We start from the raw sequence: 22,054 nt of genomic DNA, 5'->3' as shown, positions 1-22,054 counted from the left end.
TCTGAGTGACATTTATGGAAATGACGCATGCGAGGGGAAAATGTTACCAAAGCAGACACACATTTAGCTTAAATATTCAATAGCCTCCTGCCATCTAGGAATCCATTTCATAGGTGATCTATCTTTAGAGAAATCTTCTTTCTGGGGTTCTCTATAGTCCTGACACTTTATTTGTTCAAGCTATAAAATTTTTATTGGGATTCCATGGCCATTTCAGTAAATCAAATTTGCCTTCTCTCTCCCTAAACCGTAAAACTGTGTGGAACGGCTCCCACGATAAGTGATTTAACAACATTCCTATTTAATTTGGTAGAACCAAGCATCACTGATTTTTTTTAACCCTTTGACTGAAACTCTAGAATCTTCTTCCTAAGTGAGACAAGCTGCTTTCCTCGAAATCTCGGCTTTCATTATCAGCTAATTTTGTTTGTTCTTTTGAAAATCGCTAAAAGAGAACACATATTATTTTTCTCTCCAGACACTTAATATTCTGGTTACACATTCTTTGAAGTGTGACCTGGTTCAATTTCTCATGCTCATAAACACTAACAGCAAATATGTAAATAAAATCCATGATAGACAATTTAAAAAATAATAATAATAGCCTGCATTACAGGAAGTTAGCTGGCTTACAGGCCATTGAAAAGAGATCCCACCTCTCATGCTGTATCAAATGGTGGCGCTATCAAGGACTTCTTAAGGCCCATTAAGAGAAAGCTACTAGTTCCTGAAAAAAAAGAATGGAATCTGAGTTCTACCTCTGGCCCTGGGTACAGACATGACATTTTGATTTCCCCTCAAAGAGAGGAATGTTACTATTTCTCCCTGAAGAATTCATCTGACTGGGCCTGTCAGTCATCTGGCTAGGAGACTGCCCAAAGGAAATCTGATTCACTGACAGATGCACTAAAGAGATGGGAGGGGTCAATTATGTAGACATTATCATATCATCTGCAAATAGTGAAAGTTTGACATCTTCCTTTTCAATTTCTATCCCCTTGACCTCCTTTTGATGTCTTATTGCTCTAGCTAGAACTTTGAGTACAATATTGAATAGACATGGGGAGAGTGGACAGCCTTGTCTTGTTCCTGATTTTAGTTGAATCACTTTGAGTTTCTCTCCATTTACTTTGAGGTTGGCTGTCGGCTTGCTGTAAATTGCCTTTATTATGTTTGGGTATGTTCCTTGTGTTCCTGATCGCTCCAAGAGCGGCACAGAGTTGGCTGGGAAGACTGCTCAATAGGAAAAGCACTACCCATGATGACCTGAGCTCGGATCCTCAGCACCCATGGTGTGTGCAGCATGCATCTGTAATCCCAATGCTGGCAGGGACAGGAGGTTCCCTGGAACTTGCTAGCCTGATAGTGTAGCCATATTGGCCAGCTCCAAGTTCAGTGAGAGACCCTGTCTCAAAACACAAGGTGGATAATAATCAGTGGAAACATCTGCAGTAGAATATTATTTTAAGGTGTGTTACTTTTGCTTATGTTGCATTTGTTTAACTCTGTGAACCTGTGTTACTTTGCTTGTCTAAAACACCTGATGGTCTAATAAAGAACTGAATGGCCAATAGCAAGGCAGGAGAAAGGATAGGTAGGACTAGCAGGCAGAGAAAATATACAGAGGGAGAAATTTGGGTGGAGAGAGCTAGAAGCCAGAGAAGGAGGGCATCAGGGGCCAGCCACCCAGCTACACAACCAGCCAGCCATGGAGTGAGAGTAAGATTTACAGAAGTTAGAGAATGGGAAAAGCCCAGAGTCAAAGGGGATAATTTAAGTTAAGGAAAGCTGGCTAGAAACTAAGCCGAGCTAGGGCTGGGCATTCATAATTAAGAATAAGCCTCCATGTGTGATTTATTTGGGAGCTGGGTGGCAGGCCCCGCAAAAGAGCCAAAAAAAAAAAAAAAAAAAAAAACCCTAACAACAAATATCTGATATCAATCTCTGGCTTCCACATGCATGTGCACACACATACAAAGTATGGCACAGAGGCAATGGAGAAGTAAACACATCTAGAGGTGGTTATAACCTGGTTTATATGAGTACATAGCACATAGCTGATATATATATATATATATATATATATATATATATATATATATATATGGAGAAGGCAATCTGCATGCTGCAGAAGCGAAGAGAGTTAAAGATAAATGAGACCTGAAAAACCAGCCACCAGGGTCTCACTGTCTGCCACTTCAAAGACTCACTTGAGACTCTAAAGAAAAGTGCATACTCCTAAGCCCACCACATCGGTGCCCATTGAAAAGGAGCAGGATGCAGTGGCAGTATCAGGAACATAGAACTTTCCAGAGAACTTACTTTTTGACAGAACGCATGCCACGTGTTTATAAACATTGCCCTGCTTCGTACTAAAAAGAACCTTATTGGGTCAGCACTAATAGGAAAGAAGATGACGTCCCTGAGTTCGAGGCCAGCCTGGTCTACAGAGTGAGTCCCAGGACAGCCAGGGCTACACAGAGAAACCTTGTCTTGAAAAACAAACAACAAACAAAACAAAGAAGAGAAAGTCAAGACAAAGAGTGGTGAAGGGCTCTGTCCCAAGATGTTCTGCTGTGAATGGAAGGAGGGTCAAACCAGGCAAGTGGACTTCAGAGTCTAAATTCTTGATCAGTACCTAGACTCCCACCAACCCAATAAGGTCAAACTGGGATAATACTGAAGATAATCTCTTCTAGTGGAGAAACTGAAACCTCAACATCAAATGCTTTGTCTAAGACAGATCCTTATGGTGCGTGTTTAGAAAAAAGTCAACCACTACGTGATACCATCTGTTCTCGAATATTCCTCTACGCATGTTCCTTTAGGGAGGAAAAGAACCAATTGTACTAAGAGCCATTTTGTTAGTTCATGCTGTGCTTCTGTGGCCACAGTGTTGTTCTAGGGCAAAGTCCACTATTTCCTACCCAGCATTTGGTTATAGATCATGACATATGCCAATTAGACCATTTCCTACCCAGCATTTGGTTACAAATCATGATACATGCCAATCAGAATGATGGATTCCTTAATTTGGTAATTTTTCAGAATAAAGGATGGAAAGGAGAGATACCATCCCTAAAGGGAGGTGGTAATGGACAAGGAGGAGATAGGAATGATGTAATGTGTAAGTGTGTGGGTGCATACATGGGTGCCTGTGTATGTGGGGTGGGGGTGCACATCTGTGCAGCTGTGGGAGGCAGAGGCATGAGTATACACTGTTGTATATATATGCATATAGAGGCCAGAAGCTGACTTCTATTTCTTTCCACCTTAGTTTTAGAACAGGTTCTCTCAATGAACCAGAAACTCATCTCTTGGCTAGGACTGATTGGCCAGGAAGCCCACAGAACTCGCCTATCTCTGCCCCACGGCTGGTGTTTGATTAGAGATGAATGCTACCTCCCCCGTCTTTCATTTGGGTATTAGGGGATCCGAACTCGGGTCCTAATACTTGCTCAGCAAGCACTTTCCCCACTGAGCTACCTCCTCAGGTCTGGCTGATATAATCTGAGGGAGGAAAGAAATCATAATTCTGATACGCTTCTGAAGGGTGGCCTTCCTGCTGCCAAGCCAGCCATGTTAAATCGCAGTCTACGGCAGACATGATTAGGTCTTTGCTTTGGTGTAGTGCACACAGGTAGGCATAATACCCAGATGGTCAGGCAGATTCCATGCTGAAACTACACACATGTGATATGCCAGATCAGGGCAGAGGCCTTACTTATCCAAGTTGTCCCTTGTCACTCCTAAACAGTCAGGGCGAGCTTGGAGGACCACAGCCGGGATGGTAAGCATCTGTTCCAGAAAAGAAGACTGTACTGCCATGACGCAGTCACACCCGAGAGGCAGCTTGGAGATGGTAAGTGGCGGGGTCACAGTGTGCCTCTTTCCCATTGGTGCACAATGGCTCCCGTGTCAAACCAACCTTCATCACTTCCACCTGCAGGTCTTCGTTGAGCGAAGGCGTCACTTTCACGGCATTCAGGATCTGATTGAGCAGCTGCTTCTCATCAGAGTCTGTCTCCATGGATACGAACCTCTCTTCTGCCAGGAGCTTCTGTGAAGAGGCACAAGGCGGTGATTGCAGCCTTTTCTGTTATAGCTTGTTATGTACGATGCTCATTTTTCTAACTCAGGAGCATCTAGCTGGAGGTCAGGCAAGAACTCATGCTGTAATACCATTAAAAGGAAAAATGCACAGCACTTGAGAAGAATGGGCTTTGGAAAAGGTATCTTTGTAATACGAGGTAAGTCATTCTGCATTTCAGCCAGTAAAAGGCTGTGTGCTAGCCATCTAGGTTATTCAGGCAGTTGGGAATAAAGAATGAGTGTGCAAAGAGGAACCCACCCCACAAAACAGTCACTCCCAGGCACACGCTCACTGAATGTAAGTTTTGTCACATGAAAGGAAAAGGTCTTGAGGGCACAAGTTCATTTTTCAGATATCTATGCTTTGATTACCTAACGTGAGCCTCATTTATCCAGAAATTATTCCTAAATCCGCAAACCTGACTATATATCCCACTAGGAAAATGAAGGAATTCATTTGCATGAGGACATCAGGGGAGCTTGTGGATTAAGCTTTTCGCGACTTTGGGACAATGTTTATTTTTCCAAAACTCCTTCTATGCTTATGAGCCTGCAATTTTACTCCCTCACACTTCTCGAGAGCCGCCGAGACGAAGCATCCAAAGTGCATAAAGAATGTAGCCCCAGGAATGAGCAAAGGGCTTTCGGCATGGCCTGACCCTGGAGAGTGCTACACAGCCTGAGACACAGTCCCAAGTCAGAAGTGTGCTGGCAGTCACGGTCCTGCTATGTTGTCTCACCCTGAAAACCCCCCTTCTCACCCACAAGGGCGACCATTAGGGTGTTCTCCCCAATTCTGAACTGGTGCAATGGGTGGGTATTTTTTTCCCCGCTGGGACTCAAAGGACTTTCTGTTTATTCTTGGCCCAAACTGTTCTTCTCCATTGTAAGTTAGCGGCAGTAGGAATTCGTTTAAAGCCTTATAGTATCCCTCAGAGCAGTCCAGAGTTGAAGTTCATATATAGAGAAACTGTCCTACAGTGAGAAAGGCTTGGAAGCTCTGCATTTGTGTCTCAAGTTACCAGGCCATAGGGAGCAAGGGACAGACTCATAAAAGGAAGACTCGGCCATTAATCACCAACACGAATGCAGTTAAGCAAGCCCTTGAAAACATGGAACAGCAGCTTTGAATGTGTCAGAATTGGAAAAGAAAAACACAATGGGAAATCTACATGATACTAGAGAAAAGAGAAAAATGCAGCAGGTCAAAACAAAACCTTATTTATTTCTATGGATGGCCCAATTCCAGAAGTCAAAGGCCTTTGAAAAACCGCTAACAATAATGTGTTAACATTTCCTACGCTTTTGTTTGTTAAAATACAGTTATCTACTTCCAATCGGCTGAGGCTAATGGGAGCTGACTTGTGACTCTTTCTTAGGGCTTCACTCTTACAAGGCCGTAGGGACTCTGAGCCTAAAAATCCTGGGAAATGGCCCGTCACGAAAGCAAAAGTACAAATGTCACTGCAGCCGTGAACTTCTCTGTGTGTCTCCAGAGACCAAACGTCTTATAAAATCAATGTGTTTACACAGCCATCGCCGTTCACAGTTGGGATCAGGGCCGCTCTGCCTGGTGTGAAACACAAATGCTCGGAGAAAGACAAGGGCTGGAGCCAGCTCACTTTTTCGATTAGACCAAAGAATTTCTTTTTCTTTTCTTCCCACTTTTGTTCTAGAAACATAATCTATTCATCCATTCACCAACCTAATTGTAGAATAATAATAATAAAAAAAAGCAAACAAGTTCAAATTCAGAAAGACAAATGTGATTTTTTTTTCTTCTTATTCCTGGGCTTGTATTTTAGAGAGATACACAAAATCATATGTGTGTCAGTAAAAGGAAGATGTCTAGAGGGAAGGATGGAAATGGGGGAGGGGGGCTAAGGAAGGGGAAACAGAGGTTAGGGGAGGAGAAACAGAGGGGCTGGGGGGAGGAGAAAGGAGAGGAGGGTGGATACTGTCAAAGTATATGATACACATGTATGAAATATCTTTATAAAGCCTCTTTACCAAGCATGGTGGATATATACCAATCAAAATGCCATGTCACGCTCAGGAAAGTGGATTCAATGAAGATCATCATATTCAGCCAGTCCCAGAAAAACAAGTGCCATGTTTTCTCTCATTTGTGGTTAGCAGGTGTCATTTGATATAAAAAAAAAATCACGTGTGGATACATGACATGAAAAATAGAAGAGAACTGTGTAGGGAAACAAAGGGACTGATGGGCGTGGGGAGGGAAGAAAACGAAAGTCAGGGGATATGTATAATATGTATAATATATAATGTATAATATATTCAATGTATAATGTATAATTGTATGAAAATTTAATAAGAGAAATGATGAAAAAATCATGTAAAAATCTTTTTAGTTTACTATCAATCCCGATTACACTGAACCACAGATGTGGGATGCAGATGAGATCGGAATTGATATGAACTTCTCGGGGCTTAGCTGGGTCCCTGTGAATCAATGCTTGACTACAGAGGCTCAACTAAGTAATGTTGCATCCAGAGATATTCCGGAGGCTATAAGAAGATCTTACCCTTTCTACAGCTATCATCTTGATTCAATTACATTTTTAGACAGACGGTATTTAAAATGCTAATGATTGGCTCTTTCAGTGCCAAAGAGGTCTGTCAGCTTCTGTCACGTGACTGCACTCAGTAAAAGTCATACCTGCATCCCTGCCAAAGCATGTTGGGCCAGCTTCACATTCTTTGACTCCAGGGCCAACTGGAGAGGCAGCAAGCATTTCTCCCTGGCAGACACAGAAGTAAGGACAACATGTGAGCTCAGCAAAATTGGCAGTCATGCACTGTAGGCCTTATGATGCACCTCCACCACCACACCAATCCCCTCCACCACTGTTCCAATCTCCACTACCACAGTCCCGCCTCCCCCCCACACCACCACACAAAAATTTAGAACCCATCATGAAATGACACATGACTTAAAAAGCAACAAAGTTGTGCAGATGACAGTCCATCAGGAGCTTGCCTTCTTAATGTGGCTACAGGAAGAACACATAAAATTACTTCCTCTAATGGGTAGACAGTACGCTAATTACAACACATGCATTCTCCTTCCCCAGATTAGCGAGTTGCTCATACCCAGTACACCAGGTATGAACAACTCCAGGGAGCAGCATTTCCATCAACTTCTATGTCCCGCTCAGAGCCTTTTCCTACCTAGGAAGTCATCCCATCACCACTACCATTGTTTATCCATATAAATTAAAATTCTACTAATTTGCCAATTCCTCCCCAACTCAAAGAACACAGCAGTCATTCATAATTTTAAACTTTCTCTCTATAGTCTCTATCAAGTCCAGAATACACAGTTCCCATGACATAACTATAACTACACAGCTTTGGTCAATGAAAGACGAAAGCAAACAATATAAAAGATAGCTACTTGGACTGCCTAATGCTTAAAAACGAAAACAAACAAACCAAACAGAGAATTGAAGTGTGTTAGGAATTAGCTATAAGAGCCACAAAGACAAAAATATTTTGTATTAGAGTCACTCACTTTAAATAATTAAACAATAGGTCGAGAATTTTAATCAACCCATTATTTGCAATTTTAATCAACCCAATCATCCCCCCATGGGTTCCATGTACAAAAGAACAAATGTCACTTCATTTTTCCTGTCTGCCCCCAATACACCAAAGCAACTTTTTTTTTTTTTTAAATCTGTTTATATTTTCAGCAGAAGCCAGAGAGATAAGTGAGCGAGCCACAGGCTAGACTCTAGGGTTTCATTTGTGGGGGAATAAGGGTCCCTGCTACAGAACACAGTGAAACAGAAAGTTAATTATCGTCTTGATTCCTTCCTGTCCTCCGGACAGCTCTACAGCCTTCCTGTGGAATCTTCCACCATCAGCTCCCCACGGACGAAGTGAGAGTCTTTGACACTGCCCAATGGCAGCTGTGGAGACAGTTGACAACAGGCCAGCAGGGAACAACCCTTGGTGCCTGATCCTCTTCTCCTCTCCCCTTGCCAACCCGACGATCCCACATCCATTTTTATATGACGATGGACGGACAGTGCTGCCGATTTACATGAGGTGCATCCTTCGGCAGATAGATGAATTGCCCAAGTCTGTGACTTCCAGATGGGTGGCTGTAACTTTGTCGCTGTTATCAGTATTATCTGTCTTCCTCAGTGACAAGGTAAAGCACTGAGGAAGAGACGTGGCTTCCAATTTTGTTTCTTCAGTCATAACCAGTTCCTGAGCTTGGAAAATTAATTAGAAAGGTGAAAACAGAGAGGGGCAGGAGGAAGAGGAGTCATGGACTGATGGGGTCACAGCAGAAGCAGCCCTGGACTTAACCTGTAAACCCCGAAACAATCAAATCTCCATCAGGACGAATTTACTAGGAAAGAACGTTCATCTCCAGTTGGGAGTCAGATCTAACAGGGAGGGCATAGCACTGAGCAGCAGCCCAGGAAGTTCAAAGCTCTCACAGCTGAGTAGCTGGAGCAGGAGCCATCTATGTGGTAGGTGCAGGCTGACATTGCACATGCAATGTGCATTCTAGATCAAGGCTAATGTGAGTGACACATTCAGCAATCATAGTCATCCTTTTGTAAATGCCCCCCCTGAGAAGCAATATTGTGTTCATACGCAACGGAAAACTCACCACCACCCATCTGCTCCCATCCTTCCATTTGCCCGTAATCCCTATAATCCTTACTCTACCCCATGACTGATCTGAGCTAGGTTTCAGGCAAATTCCAGGGCTGCCAGGCTGTATCACGACTCTGAAGCACTTTCCTAGCCTGCTCTTCTGCTGTCATGAAGTCAAGCCAGTAGGGTGGGGTTGTTTCGATCAGGTTTGTGCTGAGTCGCAAGGTATCAGTCAGTGGGCTATGGATTCATCCAGACCTGAACCAAATCGTAATTTTGTTAGGTCTTAGTTTCCCACCCATTAAAAAAAGTCTTAAAGTTAATCCTGAGCTGGACACAATGGTTTATACCGGTAATCCCAGAACGTGGGAGGCTGAAGAAAGAGTATTGCGGCAGGGTTGAGGCCAGTCAGGTCAGATTTTGGAGTAGTGAGACTCTCATGCAAAATGAAATAGACTAAAAAACAATCCTGAAGTGTTGAAGTGAGGAGTGCGTGGTCTGCGGAGCCGGGAGTGGCAGGATTTTCCAATACAAAGACAGATAACGTGAGCTATGCATTCCACACGGTCTCTGTTAAAACTGCCTGACTCTGCCAGATACAGAGGCAGCCACAGACAATAAATAAGCCACTGAACATGGCCACACTCCAACAAACCTGCATTTACAAAGCCAGGCAAGGGGCCAGATCAGCTCTACATTCTAGTCTGCCCAGCCATGGCACAGATCATACCTTAGAACATTGGCTAAGCAGATTAAGCCTTCTCATGTATCCAGAAGGTTTTCACAGGGCGTGGGGCTAACTGCCTCGGAAGGACATCGCCAAAACCAAAGACAGCACCAAAATCTCTCTTAGAAAATAACTGAAGAAACAGCACTGTAGCAAAGACTTTACTGAGCACTAGACCAAGGCATTCTGTCCATGCATTGAGCCAACATTTGGTATCTACAGTGTGCCAGGCACCATGTACAGATCTGGGTACGAGCCAACCAGGAACAGAACAGAGCAGGTGCCTTTGCTCATTAGTATTCGGAGTGAACTAGAAGAAGGGAATTGTTCCTAACATGGACTGTTTCCATATATAGTTTTCTCTATAACTACAACTTTAAATAAGCCTTCCTATCCTCAGGTCACACTAGAGAAAGCTTGAGATCAAGAAGTCTTGCAGCCTGCCCAAATCCACTCAATTCAAATACATTGGAGACAACTCACATCTAAATATATCTGGCAGCCTAAACCAAATTCCTCCTAGCCTCCATTGCTATTAAAATTGCAGAGCAAAGCTAGAACAGTTGTTCCTTAACCATTTTTATCTCATAGATATGAAAATAAATCCAGCATAAAAGGGAATGGCAGAGGGGAGCTGTATGCTCAAACCGCATTACACACACAAATAAAAATGTCCTTGTGAAACCCAGAACCATGCACAATGAAAATAGACCAATTAAAAACATTATTTAGGGGCTGGGGAGGTAGATGGCTTAGTGGATAAAGCGCGTGCCACATAAAAGCTGGGCACTGTGGCAGCCACCCATAACCTGAGCACTTGGGACACAGATTTCCTACTACACACCTGACCAGCTAAGGTAACTGCTTCATTCTACTGCTCTGCTAAGCACTCTGTCCAGCAGGAAGTTAGGGGACGAAAAGGGCTATTTCTGTGTACAGATTACAGTCCATCATTGAGGGAAGCCAGGGCAGGAGCTCACGGAAGAACTTGAAGCAGAAACCACGGAGGAATGCTAATGCTCCTGTGCTCACCCCTCCCCTCTCCTCCCTCCAAAGAGTTATTTATTCTTGTGTGTGTGTGTGTGTGTGTGTGTGTGTGTGTGTTTACCATGTGTGTGCAGGTGCTTGCAGAGGCCAGAAGAGGGTGTCGGATCCCATGGAACTGGAGTTAGAGGTGACTGTGTGTTGCCTGATGGGAATGGATTCTTAGACCCTCTACAAAGGCATCAAATGCCCTTAAATGCTGAGCCAGCTCTCCAGCCCCTTAGCCAGCATATATACATATACCAACATACACACATACATACATACATACATACATACATATACATGGACATTGCAACTTGCTAATAACAACCTGTGAACATGAGCAGAAATGAGAATTTCTAGTAAAACCACATGGTTTTCAGAGTTGGAGGTGATTCTTCTTTGATGCCCTGGTGGAAATACCAACAAGTCACTTTATATTTGTATGGTATGTCTACACTCCCCAGTACATATGTATAAAGTCCCAGGACCTTTGGCCCAGGGGAGGTTCTTCTCACAATGGGCTAAGGCCTTATAGTAGCTAATTTTATGTCACCATGACACAACCAGCTCTCATTTAGGAAAAGGGACTTTCAATTGAGAAAATGCCTCACCAGCTTGGCCCTTGGGTATACCTATGATGCATTTGTTTTTGATTGATGGTTGGTGTGGGAGGGTCCAGCTTGGCCCTTGGGTATACCTATGATGCATTTCTTTTTGATTGATGGTTGGTGTGGGAGGGTCCAGCTTGGCCCTTGGGTATACTTATGATGCATTTTTTTTTTTTGGATTGATGATGGGTGTGGGAGGGCCCAGCTCACTGTGGGCATTGCCACCCCAGGGATGGTGTCCTTGGAACCATAAGAGAGCCACAAGGAGAAATCTAGTAAGCTGCATTCTTCCATGGCCTCCGTCGCAGTTCCTGCCTCCAGGTTCCGGCCTTGAGTTCCTACCCTGACTTCTTTTGATGGTGGATTGTGCTGTGAAAGTGGAAGTGAAATATAAACTCCTTCCTCTTCAGGTTGCTTATGTTCTGGGCATTTGACCACAGCAGTAGAATCCCTAAGATGGGCCTCCTCCATCAACAAACAATCAGGACAATCCCCACAGACATGTCCACGGGTCAATCTGATCTGGGCATTCCCTGACTGATCCTTCTTGAGGTGATGCTAGGTTGTGTCCATTGACAGTCAGAGCTCATTTGGACACTGCGATTGGCAAGCTCTGGATTTAGTGAGTCTCTGCCTCAGAAAGTATAAAGTGGAGAGCAACCGAGGAAGACACTGGACATCACTTTGGGGCCTTCACATGCACATGGACACAAGCACCCACACACATGTGCCTACATGTACGTAAACACACATATACACATGACACACACACACATACACACACACAGTGTTTAAAAATAAACAAGTAGCTAAATGAATCTGTCAAAATACTTTCTTCCAGATGAGCCTCTATTAGTTACTTCCTGACTGCTGTGATAGAACACTATGACCAAGGCAACTTATAGAAGGAAGTATTTACTTGGGGCTTCCACTTCTAAAGGGATAAGAGTACATCGCCACTGCTGTGGGGAACATCTGGCTGCAGGTAGCCATGGCAACCAGAGCTGGAAGCTGAAAGCTGAGGGCTCACATCCAGAACCACACAAACAGGAAGCAGAGAGAACCAGGGATGGCAGGAGGCTTTTAGACCTCAAAGCCACCCTCAGTGACACTCCTACCAACAAGGCCACACCTACTTAGCTCCCACAAACAGCATCAGTAACTGGGGTCCAGGTATTCAAATACCCAAGAATATGGGGACATCTCATTCAAACCACCACAGGAGGGAATGTATTGTTTTCCAGGAGACTCACGCTGCTCCCCTCTCCCAGCATTTCCACAGAGATCCCTAGTCACCACACTGAGGGGGAAAGAACCCTGCCTAATATAGAAGAAACTTTGGGGTCTGTGCTGAGTCAAGGGATGTTTTGAGGACTTGGCTGGGTTTAGGATTCTGCTCGATAGTCTCTGACAAGATTCTACAACGATCCCTGGGCAAAGGATTCAGGGGGAAACTTGACTGTCCTCACATCCAAGGCTCCTCAGCCCCTCTTATCTAACAGATCCAGAGCAGAGTCTCTGTCTCAGATCCCGACTTCAGCTGGACAGGAATGCAGGAATCAACAGAACTCATGGGGGACATCTGATTTCCTCCCCTGCCCTGTGGTAGGTACCATTAAAACCCTCCAGCCTTCCTTTTGTAAAGTGACTCTAGTGAGTGTGTGTGACAGGCCTGTTAATTGGGGCTCAGGATGAGATTTATAATAAAGATGCATCATTGCACACACTCGGTCCCCTTGCACCTTCCGAACACAGATAAATCATCTTTTGATCATTCTAGACGCCGTCTCACTGGGGAGGGAAAAGCATAGGAAAACCAACATCTATTTCCGTTCAGTGACCACTTTTTATGCACCGCCATGTGCGAATTCATTCTTGCCTAATTAACTAAAGGCAGCAGGCTCCAGTTTCATGTCCTGACATGCCATTATTTCTTGAAAAATAATTAGCCGTATGCCATTCTGACGCCAAAGACATTATCGTGTGGCACGGTGTCTGGTCATGTCAAGGAGACTAAACCGTCTCCTTAGCGGCTCTGTCACAGATCACAGACCAGCTTTATTGGCCTTCAAGGCAACAGAGGACAAAGGGAGATTTAAAAAGAATGGGAGAGAATTACAACTTGAGGATAATTACCTGCAAACAGGAGCGGACATAAGAATTTCTAGTAAAACCACATTGTTTTTATAGAGTTGGAGGTGATTCTTCTTTGATGCCCCCAGTGGGAAGTATCAACAAGTCACTTTATATTTGTAAGGTATGTTTACACCTCACAGGACTCTGATTTGAGCCATGAATTAAGTCACAATATGATAATAAAGTATCTCTTGTTGAAAGTATTGGCTTTTACATATGATATGCCACGTTATACAACTTCATATTTACCTTCATAATTACAATATATAAAAATTAATTACAAAATCAAAATTTGTATTTTATTGAATTATGACCTTTGAAGGTGCAGATTTGCTATGCTTTGAACATGGCTTGTTGCCACCAAAACTCACATCAGAGTTCAGTCCCCAGAGCAGCAATGTTTCGAGGTGAGGCTGGGTAGGAAGTGTCTGGCCACAGGGGACGAGCTGTCCTGAAGGGATTAATGCTTTCTCTTAGGACTCAGTTCTTGCTTTCTTGGAACTAGATGAGTTGCAGTTAGGCGTGAGTGGTTTAACAAATTCAACTTTGTGTTCTGTCTGTAGGTCCTGATTTGTCCCTGCCCTGTTCCCCAAGCTGGAAGAAACACATCGCCACCAGAGGCCAAGACGCCAGACCCATGATTTTCAACCTCCTAGACCCCAGAACCATAAGACCAAACAAACAGCTTTTAAAAATAAATTCTCCCCGCACAAGTATCCTGTCATATCAAGAAAAACAGACTAAGCCGGGCGGTGGTGGCGCACGCCTTTAATCCCAGCACTTGGGAGGCAGAGCCAGGCGGATCTCTGTGAGTTCAAGGCCAGCCTGGGCTACCAAGTGAGTTCCAGGAAAAGGCGCAAAGCTACACAGACAAACCCTGTCTCGAAAAAACCAAAAAAAAAAAAAAAAAAAAAAAAAAAGAAAAACAGACTAAGACTAGATTTAATTGTGCATAAAAAAAAATGAAACTAATAGGGCCAAGGACCCGTAGCCCCAGGGGAGAACTTCCTATTTCTCTTAAGCTAACCAAACACAGTATTAAGCCGCCTCCCAGGTACTTATCTTTACACTAGCAGATTAGTGCCTCTCTCAACCCTCATTACAGAACCTTTTTTTCTTGGTACATGGTGATTAACACAGAGACTCCTGACTGAGCGGTATGTAAAGAACAACAGACTACTGAGTGTTCCGTTCTCAATGAGGCTCGGGGGTCACCAAAGTGTAGGGGGATGGGAAGGCTGTAAGAGGCAGTGGCTGATTACAGCAAAACTGTTTTCTGGACACAACAGGGCTGTTGCCCACACTCATGGCAGTTGTAACGACAAGGATAAGACACGCACGAGATGAAGTCAACCAAATTTCCACCATAGGTGGAAGAAGAGGTCAAGAAGTCCCACCCTTAGCTGAGATGCTGTTGATAATTGATGGCAGCCGGGAAAGGGAGAGTCAGCCTTTTTCCCCAAGGATACAGCTCCTGAGAAGTTGCCCATGCTCTGGTAAATGGCCTTTTACACATGTACATAATAGCAGAACCAAGAGGAATCAGCAGGTTTAAAATACAGAGCATGTGAAATTGAAAGGGAAAAACAGTGGTAGAAATAGGGATGGAATTGAAAGGGAAGAGAGTGGGGGTAGATTTGATCAAGTACAATATACTCATGTCTGAAATTCTTAAACAATTAAAAAAAAAAAAAGCAACGTGAATAACCACCACACTGAGATGGAGACAGGCATAGCCCAGGTCATGTGCCTTTATCCTTCGTGAGTGGTAGTTCATGAAACAATGTGTTCCACTCCATGGCATTATGAGAAGTTACAAGCTGTTTGAAAGCGAAAAACCATGCATTCCTTGGATGGTCCTCCTGAGTTCAAGACACAGCTATCACCGTTCCCATGTTCTTTCCTAATTTGAGTACGGGTTTTTCAGCCTTCCGCTGTGATGCTCATAAATACAGATGCTTTAAACAGTTTGTACCAACACTGATGGATTTCCACCAATGAAGATTTTGTCTGAGCTAATTCCATGGAGCCAGTTGGAGCTAAATTGGTTCCTTAACTGACTTTCTCTAGAGAACAGTTAAATCATTCCCATTTTCTTTCTCTTCTCATTTATATTTTATTGAAATTGTTTTGGTTGGTGTCAACCCTTTCCTTTCATATTTAAAAATGAAGATTAGAGTCACCTGTCAGAAGCTATGTTAGGTCTTGGGGATGCAGCTTGGATCAACATGAAATCCATTTTCTTCCACAGGCTTGCAAGATCTCTTAGCAAGCCTCTGCAGTTATTAAGTTGAGCATATGAAATTATCATTTCTCTTAAGTCAGAAAAGGTTGAATATTGGCAACTTTAGATGATTCAATCTAGTACAGAACTCTTAAATAACATGCTTATGCTCATATTTTACCTCAGAATTTAAGGTTGTGTTATCTATCGTTTTCTTATAAAGTGCTTACACGCACATAAAAAGATCCAAGAGTATTGAAGGATATCTACCACTGGAAATCGATTTGGCTTCTGCCTAAGAATGAGCTTTTTTTTTTTTAGCTCAGAGCTGACAATGGGCATTTCCACAGGGAGATGGCTTCTTTCTTTTCATAAGCACTTTCTGCATCAATCTTTGTACAGGAGATACTTTTATAATCGGAAGGGAATGGTTCCTGTTGTCACTAGCTCTGGCTCCTTGTAAAATGTTCCCTATAGAATTTCTCTCCGCTGTTCAGCTCAAAAAGGGAAGAGGACTTACCTCCACAGACACAGGGTATGCAGAATGAACACTTTCTTCAATTTCTTTCTGGAATTGACTAAGTCTACATGCTCTCTATAGCTGCTGTTCTGTCCATAAAGAATACCTCTGTTCATACCATGGTATGACCAAGATTTATTGGGGGCTTACAGTTTCAGAGGATGAGTCCATGACCATCATGGCAGGGAGGCACAGTGGCTACCTAGGCAGGCATGGAATTCACTCACTGAAGGAGTAAGTGAGAATTTATATTCTAATCCATAAACATGAGGCAGAGAAAGCTAACTGGGAATGGTGTAGGCTTTTAAAACCTCAAAGCCCAATCCCCAGTGACACACCTCCTCCACCAAGGCCACACCTCCTAACCCTTCCCAAACAGTTCCATCAATCAGGGCCAAGCACTGAAATATATCAGGCTTTCAGGAATCATTTTTTTTTGGGGGGGGGGGTGGGTGGGAAGCGGTTTCGAGACAGAGTTTCTCTGTGTAGCTTTGGAGCCTATCCTAGAACTCACTCTGTACATCAGGCTGGCCTCAGACTCATGCCTTTAATCGCGGCACTTGGGAGGCAGAGACAGGCAGATCTCTGTGAGTAAGATAATTGATGAGAGTCCATTTTTAATCATTTTTGGAAGAAAATTAATGATAGAGTACAGCTTGGGACTTTCCCTGGAAGTCTAGTATTATTAATATTACTGTTTCTACCATTGGATTTAAATTCTATATCATCAGAGAGGGAAAACTATTTTTATATCCAGGAGACCACAGCTGACATGACGTCCATATTAGTTCTAAGGATGACTGTTCTAGAATCGATTTTTGACAAATATTAAGCATCAGTGTAGTACTGGGTTTGCATTGAGCACAAGACAAGCAGAAATAGGTGCCACTCCTGTCTAAGGCAGGAGCAAGAGTGGGCATACCTTCCAAACACTACTGAAGTCAAAATGCCTGAGAAGTGTTCACCAGGCCATTTACAGGTCTACTGAGAAGGCCAGAGCTGGTGGCCTCCTCATCTCAGTGGACACATAGCCCTAGTGTTGGCCACATACTGGTCTTTTTCTTTGGGTCAGGCATCTGCCACTTCCAACCACAGGATATTCGAGTCAAGGGGGAAGGACAGTAGTGACATTTATTAAAGTCTTCAATGTGCCAGGCCCTGTGCTGGGGGCTTAGTTTGCTGTTTAGTGACTCCCACCACGCTTCGGTGAACGAGGACAGATGTTGCTGGCACTTGATGCTGAAGGAATAGAGAGGAAGACAGACAGTTGGATTTGGACCTGAAGTAGGACGTGAGGAAGGATATGAGGAAGGATGTGTTTCTGGTCAGTCTGCAGCCTTCGTGATTAGTTAGTTTGTTTGTTTTCCAATCCCAATGAGTACTAGATTAAACATTTCACACAGAGCAAGCAGATGAAAGAGCCTTTGTGAAGAAACTTCCAGGCACAAGCTCTCTGAGTAAGGGACTTTGCTGCCAGGCCTGCCCACCCAGGAACCACATTGTGGAAGGAAAGAACCAATTCCCTCAATTTCTCTATGACTTCTACACACACAAGATGCTATGTGTATACACACATAATAAACTTAATTTTAAAAGTGTTGAAGAAACTCCCTTCTTCCTACCCAACGTCACTCTGTCCTATCAACTCCTGCCATCAGCCACTACACAGTCATACACCTTGCATGCACAGTTCCCACCGTGAGCTGCTGTAAACTGCTCACCTCCATCCACATACTGAACGATTCCCTGGGGAAGCACTTTCTGTGGCCCCATGGAAGGGATCTTAGCTTTATGGTTTTCATAAAGATTAATGTGTCAGTGTGAATATGTAACAAGAGTTCAAGAATATTAACCTGCTTTGGCCTGAGACTGTTTCTTCTTGTAACCCTTTCTAAGAAAATAATCACGGAGGCCACAAAAGACTTTTACTGTGGGATCATGTGCAATGTAAATAAGGTTAAATCATGGCAAGCCCTTAGAAGGGAATAATGGGCAATAACAGAGCATTCTGGAGTTTTTTTTTTTTATTAACGAAGGAAAATGTTTGGATTTAAAAACAAATGTATGTGTTCAGAGTGGGAGAAAAGGGATGAGAGAAAAGGAAGAACACCAACATCTTCAAAATGTGTCTTTGTCTACTGGGAACTGGGAGGATTCTGGTTTTATTATCTGTAAGATGAATTGCTAAACGATCTTATTAATAAAAAAACCTGGGGCCAGATATTGGGATGAAAAGCTGAGAGATCAGAAAAGCGGAAAGAAGCCAGCCACGTTCTAACCACTTGGAGAGCCTCTGCCAAAGAGAGCTACTTCCTGTATATTCGCACTTGTATCCTTCCTGTGCCCTACCATCTCACTTCCTCTCTCCACCCAGCTGCATCACTTCCTCTTCCTGCCCAGCTCTGTCACTTCCTGTCTGTCTATACAGCCCTCTAGACCTTTATGGTTAACTAAGTGCTGGAATTCAAGGCTGGCTTTTTCCTCTGATCCTCAGATAAACTTTATTAGGGTGCACAATATTTTGGAGGACACAATACATCACCACAATTATTTATGATTTTAGTTTATTTTTTTGAGGCAGGTAGCTCAGACTGGCCTACATTTTTTACCTTCCTGTCTTAGGCTCTCAAGAGCTGACAGGCATGTACCACCGTGCCTCTCTGTTTCTGCATTTTAAAGATTTCAAGAATTAAATACAGTCATCTTTTGATAACTACAGGGGAATGTTCCAAGATGTTCTAATCTCTTGGATAAAATGGCACAGTATCTATATATGACCTATGTATACCACTTGTATAGTTAAATCTTCTATAGATAACGTTTCATATCTAATACATTGAGACTATTGTGTTAACGGTCGCTAAAATGTGCTGTTTGGGGGAATAATGACAGGAGGAAAATGTCTGTACAGATTTCATCACAGTTGCAATTTAAAAATCATATTTCAATTCCAAGTTGGCTGGGTCAACAGATGGAGAACCCATAGATCTGGAGGGCTGCTTACTGCTTGAGAACAGGGGGCAGTGACGTCGGCCCTTCCCTGAACCTGTGAACACACTCTCAGCACCTTCCCTTCATTGCTTTGTCCTGGATCCCTGAACACCATGTGCATTTGCAGTCTGGGCTCAGTCTAAGCCCTGCCCCCCACCCCTCTCCCCCCCCACCCCCCTCCCCCCTGCACTTCTGGTGGGCTCCCTTCATCTCTCCTATCATCACACTCTGCTCACTTTATCAAAAGCTGGGCTGGAGCCCTGGACCAGCTTCCTCTTTCTTTCCTCTTAAAAAAAAAAAAAAAATCACTTTTTGAGGGCTTACTGAATTCTGTCTTCTCCTGAATGCCTTCTTGACTCAAGCTAGGCTCACTCATGAACCTTAAATCCAGCTGTTTGTCCAAGCTCTAAGGTAAAATAACTGCATCTAATATAACCGTGTTCCCTTCTAGAATACATCTCCCTAAAAACAAGCACACAGGCTTCCCATGACAATGCTAACAGCATGCCACATGCCTGCGGAAATTATTCTGCCCTCCCTGGTTCATGGCATTCACATGCATTTTGTTAGTTAATGACTTTTTTTCATGATGAAAACGCTCCAGCTGGCAAGGAAGAGTCAGGGCTCTGCCCAGACTCCCGCAGGAGGACAGCCTCCCTCTGCCATGGAGTAGCAAGCCGAAGCAAACCACAGGAGAGACATGTAGCTGCAATAAACAAATCTTAGGCAAGCAGAGAAAATGGACTAGCAATAGCATGAGCATCCTTTTTATATGCTGATAACCTTATTTAAATATGTAGCTATTATTTGAAAAAAAATGGCAACTCTATGGCATAAACATCTTTCAGAAAAGTCTATATAACCAAGGACAGGTAACTCAAAAACATAAGAAAACAAATCACCTTGGAGAAACACTGATTTGGGGTCCTATTCATGACACACTAGCCTATCACAGCTCACAATAATATACATATACGTTTATTAGAACTTTTTACAAAGTAAATGTCCTGACACCAAAATGGAAGGCTAAACATGAAGCAAGGCTTCTGTTAAATAGAAATTTCTAGTACTTGTAAGGTAGTGCTCCCGATTTACATGCCCTCAGCCTCTTCAAGAGAAATGATAAAACGGAAGAGGAAGTTGACCGAGCGGTACAAGCCTATAATGCTAGCTACTTGGTAGCTGGAGGCATGAAGTGTGCAAGTTCAAGGCCTGCCTGGTCGACAAAGTGAGTTTAAGACCAGCCTGGGCAACTTGGAAGAGGCTTTGTCTCAAAGCAAAATGAGGATAGCGTGGAGTTCAGTGGTAGACACCTGTTGGGCACGTGAAAGACCCTGGGTTCCGCCCCAGTTCTATTTAAGGGGGGCGGAGACAGGTGGCTGGAAGATGGCTCAGTTCATAAGGTCCTTGCTGTGAAAACACAAACATCTGAGTCCAGATCCCCAGCATCCATGTAAAAAGCCAGGAACAATAATGTGTGCTTGAATTCCCAGCACTGGGGAGGCAGGGACAGGAGAGTCCCTGGGAGTCTGCTGACAGGTGAGTTCCAGGTGCAGTGAGATATGCAATCTCAAAAAATAAGGAAGTGATTAAGTTAGACAATATCAATAATATCAATAATATCAGCCTCTGGCATATCTACACATGTGCATACTTGTACACACACACAGACAGAGCATGCACGTCTACACACAAACATACACAATAGTAACAGTAAAAATTTCAAAAACCTCAGGAGACAGTTCTAATATATAATATTAGTTATAATATCAAAGTGCTTCCTAAAACCAGTCTATTACTAGACCAACATAACTGAATTAAAGTTGGTATTCTTAACTAATAATCTATGTTTGAGAAATAAGATTTTTAATAATAAAGACAAAGTCTTTAATAAACATTGATTTAGCCTACTATATATCCAGGCAGTACATGGAATGTTAGGTATATAACATACAACCCGGGAGGTGACAGACTACTGAAAACATGTAAACACAAGGTCAAGGCAGTAGGGACTTGTATTTTATAGTCACTAAAGTAGAACCAATCCCGAAAAAGAAACGCAAGCATCTTTACAGATGTGGTAACATTTACTTGTCCTTGAAATGGAAGGGACAGAACGAGCCTTGGCCAGCCAAGGGACGAAGAGGGGAAAGACAGAAAGGTAGAGAGTGGATTCATGCATAAGTTAATGTCCCACTGTGACCAGATGGGGAGGTTGGTGAGAACAGAGTGTGACAAAGTGGATGTGAGCCAGGGCTTACGGGGTCTCACAACGGCATGTCAGGGAGACTGGCTGTGGGCCAGATGAAAATGAGGAGCTAATGGGAGAACTTGGGTCAAGGGGAAGATACGATCTCAGACACTGTCTACAAAACGGAGCTCCGGCTGCAAGGCAGTGAATGGAAACAGACTATGATGAGGAAAGTTAGAACAAAAGCAGTCTGGGTAAGGGTCACATTCAAACTCTCACCTATTCAAGCCTTTATTTTTTTCCGTCTAAAATATGGAACTGAGGGCTAGAGAGAGACGGCTTAGTCAGTAAAGTATCTGTTCTGCCAGCCCGAGGACATGAGTTCTGGTCCCCAATATCCATGGAAAAGCCATGTGCGGTGGCATGCATCTGTAACTTCAGTGCTGGAGCAAGGGAGACACAGACGGGGGGGGGGGATCCCCAGATCATTGGTCAGTTAGCCTAGCCAAGTTGGCAAGCTCTCAGTTCCGTGACATGTCCCCTCTCAAAAAATAAGATGGAGAGCAAGCAAGGAAGGTACCACCATATATGCCTGTGGCCTCCATATATGCACTCTCTCATTCTTTTTCTCTATGTCTCTTTCTCTCTAGCACATGCACATACACGTACCCACACAAATACTTAGCATACATGAAATAGAAAATATGTAACTAATATGACTAATATGTAATACTAATATGAAAATATGTAACTAATATGACAGGAGAAGTGCTGGAACGATGAAACAGTTATATTAGTCAGAATCTTAACTGACTGCCCAAGGACATCCTAATGTTCACAGTACTCCTCAAATCCTGTAACTCACCCATTTATCTTCCTACTCTTTGATCTGCCCTGT

At 43.3% G+C, this 22,054-nt stretch overlaps 1 protein-coding gene across 2 annotated transcripts in view; it reads right to left on the bottom strand.

The window, feature by feature from the left end:
• Arfgef3 (ARFGEF family member 3) overlaps positions 1-22,054 on the bottom strand; it is a 161,229-nt gene that overhangs the window by 102,750 nt on the left and 36,425 nt on the right. For both annotated transcript variants that reach the window (XM_006986096.4, XM_042262236.2), the window contains exons 3-4: positions 6,773-6,854; positions 3,929-4,060 (exon numbers count right to left, since the gene is read on the bottom strand). In XM_006986096.4, the coding sequence (XP_006986158.1) occupies positions 3,929-4,060; positions 6,773-6,854 (214 nt within the window). The remainder of the gene's footprint in view (positions 1-3,928; positions 4,061-6,772; positions 6,855-22,054) is intronic.

This window comes from Peromyscus maniculatus, chromosome 16 (assembly GCF_049852395.1).
Source record: "Peromyscus maniculatus bairdii isolate BWxNUB_F1_BW_parent chromosome 16, HU_Pman_BW_mat_3.1, whole genome shotgun sequence".
NCBI classification, from domain to species: domain Eukaryota; kingdom Metazoa; phylum Chordata; class Mammalia; order Rodentia; family Cricetidae; genus Peromyscus; species Peromyscus maniculatus.
Note: the sequence above shows the minus strand (reverse complement) of the source record. Positions and strands in the feature narration are given on the sequence as shown.